Source organism: Ipomoea nil, unplaced genomic scaffold, assembly GCF_001879475.1.
Source record: "Ipomoea nil cultivar Tokyo-kokei standard unplaced genomic scaffold, Asagao_1.1 scaffold2705, whole genome shotgun sequence".
Taxonomy (NCBI): Eukaryota; Viridiplantae; Streptophyta; class Magnoliopsida; order Solanales; family Convolvulaceae; genus Ipomoea; species Ipomoea nil.
The window spans coordinates 3,370,548-3,380,372 of record NW_017619133.1 but is presented as its reverse complement, the minus strand read 5'-3'; the positions used below and the strand labels follow the sequence as shown (position 1 = coordinate 3,380,372).

The 9,825-nt window shown below is 36.6% G+C and overlaps 1 protein-coding gene across 2 annotated transcripts; it reads right to left on the bottom strand.

The window, feature by feature from the left end:
- Positions 1 to 6,964: 6,964 nt before the first annotated feature.
- On the bottom strand, positions 6,965 to 9,372 carry LOC109156245 (EPIDERMAL PATTERNING FACTOR-like protein 4). 2 transcript variants are annotated; one of them, XM_019304102.1, is made up of 3 exons: positions 8,826 to 9,372; positions 8,670 to 8,716; positions 6,965 to 7,289 (listed from the first exon to the last, which is right to left on the bottom strand). In XM_019304102.1, the coding sequence occupies exons 1-3, from the start codon at positions 8,929 to 8,931 to the stop codon at positions 7,065 to 7,067; spliced, it is 378 nt and encodes a 125-aa protein (XP_019159647.1). In that variant the 5' UTR covers positions 8,932 to 9,372; the 3' UTR covers positions 6,965 to 7,064. The 2 variants fall into 2 exon arrangements, with proteins under 2 accessions (XP_019159647.1, XP_019159648.1); XM_019304103.1 differs by having other exon boundaries at positions 6,965 to 7,286; positions 8,826 to 9,371.
- Positions 9,373 to 9,825: the final 453 nt, after the last annotated feature.

Here is a 9,825-nt window from a genome sequence, read left to right as displayed (position 1 = left end):
CATTATAATTTTTTAATAAAGGGTGGGTTCTTACCGTTGTTTGTCTATTTATAACCAGCTACTATGTTTATCTCAAAATTTTTGCCATTTCTAGCCTCATTTTCCTATTCTTTCTTTTTATTCCCATCTGTGTGGTTGTTTGTGATATCTGTGTAGATGCGTTGGGGAGTCTATGGACGTCCAGGGGCTGTGGGAGCACTGCCAAAATCATGCGCTAACAAATGAGGATAGCGCTGTCATGCATGGGGTGTGGAGAGCGGGCAGTGGTTCTTGGTAGGGTGACTATTAACCGATTAGGCTATCCATTTTGAGGCCATGTTGAATGTGTTCGCATTAGTATGGAAGCCAATGCGGGGTGTGCATATCTCGGAGTCAAACAATCTCTACTTCTTCCAATTCTTCCTAGAGAATGATTTGAAGCATGTTTTGGAGGATGGGCCCTAGTCTTTTGAGAATCATATGTTCGTTTGCAAGGGGAACAGTTGGCGGAAATATGATTGAATGAGGTGGAGTTCTGGGTCCAAGTGCATGAGTTGTCGTTGGGTTATGCTACAGGTAAGTTATGGAGCAAATCGGTAACTTTGAGGGAAGGTTTGTTAGAATGGATGATCATAACTTCGGTAGCCGGGGTGTGGCGAGGCTTCTATCGTATCCAAGTTGCTCTAAACACGAGGACCCCGTTGAGGAAGGGGGGGGGGGGGGGGGGGGGGGGGGGAGACTACCTTTTAGGTATTCTTTAAATATCAAAGGTTAAGCGCTTTTTGCTTCCAATACGGGGGTTGGGTCACACTGTGAAGTTCTGCATTGAGGCTCTCATCAGGAAGGTGTAGCCGGAAGACTACCAATACAGTGTTGAGTTGAGGGGGGGGGGGGGGGGTGGTGGTCTGAGGAATGTAGTGATGTGGTTGGTTAAGAGTGATGGGTGCAATTTGGTGGGTTTTGGGAGGCAAATGCGGTGTTAGAAAGGGGTATTGGTGGTATGAAGATAATACGTTTGGAGAGGCGGGAGGTGGGTGCGGTGTTGAACCATAGACATGAGAGGTTGGATGTGGTACTGGCAGTGGGGGGGGGGGGGGGGGGGGGGAGGGTGTGTGTGACGGCTATGTGCATGGATGGCGGTGTTAACTTGGCTCAGGCGAGGAGGGAAATTCTTCTAAGGTGCATGACTCTGGCTCTACTAACTTTTACCACGAGTTTTTTTTTTTTTTTTTTTTTTTTTTTTTTTGCATGGGGACCTCTAATTGAGACTTGAACGCCTCATGAACAACTATTGGTGTAAGAAAAGAAGGGGGAGGGGCATACGTTGGTGGGAGGGGCATACGTTGGTTGGCTTGGGATACCCAGAAAGTTTGGTGGTTTGGATTTTCGAAGGCTCTGCTCACAAACTAGCAAAATTTTTAAAGCGAGATATTATAGAGAAGGACTTGTTGGAAGGCACTAATGTTGAGTTGGTGTGGACCATAGTCGCTTATGAGTGGCGCTGAGATTTGAACCCATAACCTTTAGTCTGGCTTTGATACCAAATTGAAGCAAGTGCTCCATCTCAACTAAAAGCCTAAACTGATAGTTGGATTGCACATTAATGGCTATATGCTTAACAGTGGAGTCGACCATTGCTTTGCTACCGGGGGGGGGGGGGGGGGTTCTTTTGTTAGGAGCTTGGAGGATTGCTTTGGAAAAAAAAAGGGCGAGGTGTTAAGCTAGGTGACAATGCTGATGTGGGGGAGGGGGCGTCTGGTGGGCAAGAAATGACAAGGTGTGGAACAGAGTTTTGATCTCCTTGCAAAGGTGGTTAACATGGAGGTGAGGGTGTTGGCTGGGTGGAACGAAACTAGGCAGCAGGTGGACGTAACTATTGCGGCAATGCAATCCCCCAGGGGGTTGAACAAGTTCCAACACTCATATGTTATGTTGACGGATCCTTATTGGCTGAAAGTGTTGCGGCGGGTTTTGGGGTGGCGTTGTGCGACGAGGATGGGAGGTTTATAACAACCACTAATGGTTTGATCATGTATTGTATGGACCCATACATCGTGGAGGCAATGGCGTATAGGGAAGCGCTTTCATGACTTAAGGAGCGGGGTGTAGCAGAGGTTGAGGTTTGGTCAAACTGCTTGAATCTTTGCAATGCTTTATGGAGTTGTCGTTTGGATTTGTCATATGTTGGTATACTAGTAGACTAGTGTCTTAGTTTGTGTTATTCTTTTAGCTCATTTTCTTTTACCATTGTTAATCGTTCGATGAATAGGGTAGCACATTTTTTAGTTGCGAGAGAGACCTCTTAAGCTGAGTATTTGGTGTGGGATGCATCCCCTCCCATGTTTATTGAGAACCTTATACCCAAAAGGGTTTAATAGAATTGTTGGTTGGTTGTGGCTTAAAAAAAGGACTCCAAGTCAACCAAATAGTGCAATTGAGCCTCTTAAATATTTTTTTAATTCTTCACCTAGATCCTTTAAACCAAAAAAAAAATACAATGAAGTCTTAATAATTTTATATATTTAATAGGTTATCACTAATTCAAAGCTAACTAGACATTTATGTGGTCTAATGGTATCTGCGTTATTAGTTCTTTGTGTTTCAGTAGGTTGAGAAAGTATATGAACAGATACTACAATGTAGTAGAGCCAGTAACATTCAAAAAAGACATCTATGTGTGCTATTATTCCCATGTGGTAATGACTTAACATAAATTAGAAAATGTCGTGCAAATTTTTTTAGACATCTATGTGTGCTATTATTCCCATGTGGTGATGACTTAACATAAATTAGAAAATGTCGTGCAAATTTTTTTTAAAAGAAGTTAATTTATAATAAAAAAAAATGTCAAACTTCGACATCATAGGATGGCCAAGGTCACTCCCCATCAAGTCTAAGACAAAGGAGTGGTTGCCCCCAATTAAATTGCCATAGCTGCTATCGAACAGCCATGGTTGTTTGAAGCTCTCAAATAGAATCAACCACAATTGTCTTCATTCAACAATTTATTACGGTGCATTTTTTTTTAATTATTATATAAGATTGTTTAGTTTGCGTTAACTCACTAACTCATCAGATGTCACGTCATCTCTACATTGAAATAATAGCATATGTGAAAGTTGGCCTATTTAATGTCAAATCAAGAATAACATACTAAGGGGTGAATTCAATCATGACTTTCATAGAGTTTTAAAGGTTTTTATAAACTTTAAAAATTTGGGGTATTCAATTTAAACTTTTAAAGAGTCTTTAAAAGTCAGACGGTATTCAATCAAGATTTTTAAAGAGTTTTTAAAAGTCGTGTGGTATTCGATTAAAACTTTTAGAGAGTCTTTAAAAGTCACGTGGTATTCAAAAAGTTATGAACTTTTGTAGACTTTTTCTTCTCAAATATAAATAGTTGAAATCCAACAATCAACCCTCAGATTTCAAAATTTTCTTTCTAACAACTTTGAATGTTTTCTCTCTCTATTTAAACTCTATTTTTTCTCCCAATTTAAACTTTATAAACCTATCTAAATTTAACATAAAATTAATTTTTTCTTCATTATCCTATATTTTCCTCATACATAAACTCTACCAATTTTTCTTTCTCTCCTAAACTTTACAATCTTCCTCGAAAAATTCAAAATAATAGTATTTTTACTTCATTATTTCTTGTTTATATTGATTTTATTTTTTCTATGAATTTTTTATCCCTAACTTTCTCTAATTCTCCCCAAATACATGAACAAAGCAATTTTTTCATCATCAAATTTTAGTATATGTTTCATAATATTCATAAAAATACTTATATATTTTGATTTTATTCTTTTTATGTTTATATTCGTAATATATATTTTTCCTTTTTTTTTTTTAACAACAAGTTACTATGAACAGCGAACTATTGTTCGCAACAACAATTTGGGGTTGCAAACAGTAATACCTTGTTGTTGTTCGCAGTCTCAAATTACTATTGTAAATAATAGTTCTTTGCGTGATACCTAGCAATATATATATATATATATATATATATATATATATATATATATATATATATATATATATATATATATATATATATATATATTAGATTTTTATTTTATTTTACGCAACTTGTAATTATATTTTTAAATATTTTATTTGATCAATTCTTTTATTATAAATTTTATTATTCAATATTGTTATGAATTTCTAATGAAATAATTTTTTTTTGATGTTTATTAATAATACATATAAGTAATTAGCATATAAGTCTCAACATACTATGGATAAAAATAATAATGTTGAGAATGTTGATGTGGGTGAAGAACTACTTAATAAGAAAATTTTATGATATATTATAAATGTTTTGTAAGAAAATTATAAATGATAAGAATCAAAATCATTAAAAGTTTGTAATGATGTATTCAATTTAGAATTTCAATGACTTTTGTAGACTTTTTAAAATAAAAAGTTGATAAAAGTCTATGAATGTTTTTTATTAGACTTTTATAGAGTCTTATAAAGTTTTAAAAAGTTCTGAACGAATCTATGAAAGTCAATCAAAGTTTATTAAAATCTATCATTTTAAAAATTTTTAAAACTCTATAAAAGTCATGATTGAATACACCCCATAAATATATAAGGTTAGGTCTCAATTACACATTTAATTGATTTAAGGGGTCTTGATAAATTTATTTAATTAGAGGGTTTCATTTAAAATGTTTCATAAAAAAAAAGAAAAATATTATGTGTACCTGGTTTTCTACTTTTACTTTAAAATTTTTTATGTAAATATATTTTTTTTAGAGATTTACGTTATGAAAATAGCATATTATTATTGGTCACATCATAAAGCAAAAGTGAGAAAAATAGAATTTAAAAGTATATATAGTGATGGATTTAATTAACCCCGGGTAGCCCGAATTACTAAACCGATAATAAGGATAAATAGTAAAAGACAATGAATATAGGTCGCAGGGACAACTTTTGTATTGATACTGATTCGTAGGAGAATTACAAGGTAAATGTAATATTTAAACCAAGAAGTAAATCCCTTAACAGAAAAAAGATGTTCGTTTTTATACAAGTTAGCTCACCAACCGCCCACGAGAATAGGGTGTGCGGTTGGATTGCGGTTTGACCGCGTTCGCAGGCACGCACTTGAGGCTACCTGCCAGGGGCCCTCGGGTAGCCGTCGACCCCAGTTGAGGCCGACCCCAACCGAGGTCGACTTTGGCGCTACGGGCCCTTGGGTAGCTGTCGACCCCAGTGAGCCCTTGGGTGGCCGTCGGCCCCAGTTAAGGCTGACCCCAACCGAGGTCGATCTTGGCCGAGTTGCCCTCGGCCCCTCATATTGCGCCTTCGGGCCGGTTTGTCTTGAATCCGTCTCTAATATATCCATCATATAGTAAAATTCAAAAAAAAAAAAAAAAAAAAAAAAAAAAAGGAATGAAAATGGTGAATGGTTTGGGAGGTAAAAAAGCAAAGGAGGATCCATGATGGGAGAGCAAAGAGATTACATATAGGCAACAAAAAGCAGAAGAAAACAGGTGATGGCCCTCACCGGTCATTCAAACCCTTGAATTATTCAATAATTTGTCTTGATTTGCAACAAGCTACACTACCCATGACCTACACTACACAGTCACACACTTCCATTGCATTGCATCCATGTTATCGCACTGTCAATGGCCCCAACTCTGCAGATTCACCCTCGCTTCCACCCACCCACCCTTTGGAAGTTGTGCCCCTTAGCTTCCTTTTAATTTTCTCTCCTTTTAATATACTATATATAATATACTTTCTCCCTAATTGCTTCTCACAATTATTATTATTTTTTTTGCGTAATTTTTAAGAGTTCTACTATATATACTTCCAAATTTTATTCTAATTATTTTTACTTCATGATATGACAAATCATTATGTGAGTCCCAGAAAAAGTGTTTACATCAACATTTGTGAGAGGGAGTAGAAGTTAGGAGTAAGAATTGAGAGTATATGTAGATATATAGTATTTTTCTAGTTTTTAATGCAACAAAACAAATGTTACTAACTTTCAGATTTTGTCATTCAAAAGTAAGTGTCATATATACAAAGTATAATTGTACTTATCTCATTAATGAAAATACTTGGTGTACTCCCATTTTAAACTCTCAACTTATATTCCCTCTCACATGTTCTTGATGTAGACACTTTTCTGTAGACCCACATGATGAAAATAACCAATCCTGATTTGCCACCTTAGGGAGTATAAATGAGGGAGTAGAATTTTGGGAGTCTATGTAGTAGAACTCTCTCATTAATGGTCTAGAAATTTGGAAAAAGGTCAAAAGTGTAAATTGAAAAATGTAGAATGATAATTATATTCAAATTTGAAAATAAGACAATATTTTAGGACAAACTTATAAAAAAAAAAAAGTAACACAAATAAAATAGGACGAAGGGTGTATCTGTTTGTACCAAGTATTCTGAGTATAAGTGTTTATAATATATAGTATATAATGATTATGATTATGGGTGTTAAGCCTATATGTGGCTAATATTACATTTAGTTATTATTTATTCTATTTGTGTTTCTGGAGAATAATTGTGTTTGAATAGTTGTTACAACTCCCTACTATTTACTCTCATCTATATCTATATACTATATATAGCTAGTTGTGCTAGCTCTCACAGTGGGTACGGGTCCATACCTTAAAAGTTTTTCATATACTTAATCTCTACAATAATTTATTAATTTATTTACACAAAAAAAAAAAGGTTTGGAAATTGTGGTAACTTTACAATGCAAGGACATGATCAGGTATGTTCACTGATGATAGTTTGTACTGTACGCTAAATAAAAACCTTAACAAATGACCGTTTCAGCGATGCAGACTGGCGCATCGGATCGCCGCTGCAATAACCTATGACTAAGTCCGGTGAACCGGTGGTGTTCCGGTCACTTCCCCAAAACCCTCCACGTCATATATAAGAAAATGCAATCCATAAAATTAAAAGAAAAAAAAAAAAGAGAAAGAGAGATTGATAAACTAGTAATATTTAATGATGATATATGTTGATGTTGTTTGATTTATGGGTCTAAATATATATATATTATATATATATAATGGATAAGGGCATCAGGGCATGTACAACTTGTTGCCACATTTGCACCTCCAAGCTTCTGGGTAGTACTCTGCCGTGACCGGCGTTCCGGGCGGCACCGGCACGTGCACCGGCTTGCATGGCGTGCACCGCCCGCATTTTGACGTGCACCGCGGCGGAGACGACCCTGGGCCACCCAGCATCCTCCTTGCTCCGCCGCCGCCGCCGCTCAACTTCTCGCCGGTTTTCTTCATTATCTGCTGTACATACACACATTTTCCAAATTTAGTTCATCAAGAAAATAAAATAAAAAATAAAATTATTGAATTGAAAATTTGTTGTTTCTCCGAGTGTCACCTCGCAATATCACGAGTCACTAGCGACACTAGCGTGCGCCCCAAGGGCTATACACATCAATAGAGAAATGATGTAAGGGTAAAAATGTCAACGAATATAATTAAATTGGTTACCCGAATGTGCATTTTAGGTGAAACTCATCTTTTGACCCGAATCGATAAAAAATCAGGTAAATTAACTTAGGTTGTTTATCAATCATTATTACATGGACCATGGTCTACACAATTGTGTGGACCATAAATAAAAAGTACATTTTTAATATACTAAGGGTACATTATTTATGTACGTAAGATACATTTTTTGAAAGCACATTTTTAATATACTAATGGTACATTATTTTATATAATGTACGTTCAGTACAAAAATAATGTACTTTTAATATATTCAAAATGTACCTAATATCTATGGTCCACACAAAAACGAGGTAAACTAACTTAGGGTTGTTTATAGTGACCGACTCAAACCAAAAAAAACCAATAAACAATTAATACAAAAAATCAAATTTGAAACCTTGTAGTTACCAAACTAATTGTATAAACTCAATTAGGGTTAAAATATTGAGTAAATTAAAATGCAAAAGAAAATGTAAGAGCATGTGACATGGTTGATGTATGTGTTTTTTCCGTGTTAAAGAAAGAAGACGACAATGACCCTATAGATGCAATAGTATATATGTATGTACATGTGATGTTGAGACTTCATCAGGTCGATCAAGGAAAAGATAGATGCTAACGTGCGCGCCTAGACTTTTCTGCATGGAAGCATGGATGGGACCATTGCTGTTCTTCTGCTACTATACTGCTCAAATAATGCTTGCTAGCTAGCTAGCTCTACACCAAACCCAGAAATCCAACCTCTATTTCTGTACTGTTTTTTAAAATATGTCTCTAATAATTCCTTCTTTGTTACTTGCTAGATCATGTCCGGACCCATCTAGACCCGATTTACAACCAAATTTCCATTAATATACTAATGGATGGTAACCCCAGCCAAGATGAGTTCGAATCTCAGCCTTTCTTGGTTTAAGTCGATCAGCTATGAGCACCCTAAGCTGATTTATCTCCTTGTGATCCTTTGCTAGAGGATCACAAAACGGAGTTCGAATAGTGATTGCGAGTTTTTCTGGATATCCAAAAACACTGTTGAAAATTATGAAATTTCCAAAAGTGGTCGGAAGAAGCCTTTCGACTTGATTTAAGATCACAGGTAGTCGGAAATTCTATAATTTCCAGAAGTGAAGTATACTAGCTAGATGATGAAGAAAATTAGGGTAAGAGGCTGACCTGGAAGTAAAACTGAACTTTTCCAGCAAATGGCCGAGGTGTGGTGTCTGTGGGGAATTGCAGGAAGAAGAACTTAATCATATCAACAACTAACACACACATTTAATTTACAGTAAAATGAAAGAAATAAAGAAAGAAGAAAGAAAAGGCACTTACCCAGGGGGTGTTGAGTGGTGGAGAGTGCATAAAGGGAGAAGAAGAGAGTGAGAGAAAGCAGAAGGGTTGTTTTGGTGATAATCTTGAAGGTGAACTCCATGAACATAGAAGAAGGGGGGGGGGGGGGGGGGGGGGGTGATGATGTGATAATTAATGGTGTGAAGCTAAGATTCTCTGAGATTATTCTGGTTTTGTTGCATCATATTATCCCTGTCACCCTATACTATCCATGCAAACGCAGCAAGCATCAGATCTAGTGCAGAACGAACCATAATAATCTGCTTCAATTCTCCTCCCTAGCTTTCTGGTTCACCAAGATTTCTGCAAAAGTGAAGAGCACACGAGAGAGATGAGAGAGAGAGAGAGAGAGGTGGGGATGGAGTAATAATATGTAAGTGTGTGAAGATGGTAAAGTGTAAAATTAAGGGGGCAGGGTGAGGGTCAGTTCCTCTGTGTTGCCATGTTTAGGGGTCAGATTCTCTTGCAGGCTTTTGCTTACTGTGTTTCAACAATTCCCAAACTCAGTAATAGTCTAATACCTCAACAACTTAACTCTCTCTCTCTCCACTAATAACACACCCCCCCCCCCCCAAACATGTGTGACCTAATCATTTTTTTGGTGTTAACCACACTGTGTTTCGAGTCTCTTTCTGTCCGTTTAACGATCTCAGTCCACCCAATTCACTCTGAGAGGCACAGAAACTGGTCCAAAGAGAACCGTCACTTGTGAGAATCGAACCCGAGTAATCTCGAAATTCTCCCCTAGAACTCATTTGTCACTTGAGCTACTTTGTTGGGTTATGTGTGACATAATCATGGTTGAACTGATTGATTAATACAACATAAAGTTAAGAGTTCTGCTTCGTAAACCATTTAAAGGTTCGATTTTTAGTACACCAAAAACATGTGAAGACCGTCGGGGTTCGGGTTCAATCCTTCTAATATGTTTTGCAAATAGCTCATCAGTCTCGGCATCCTTACCAGAACTGCTTGTCCTCCC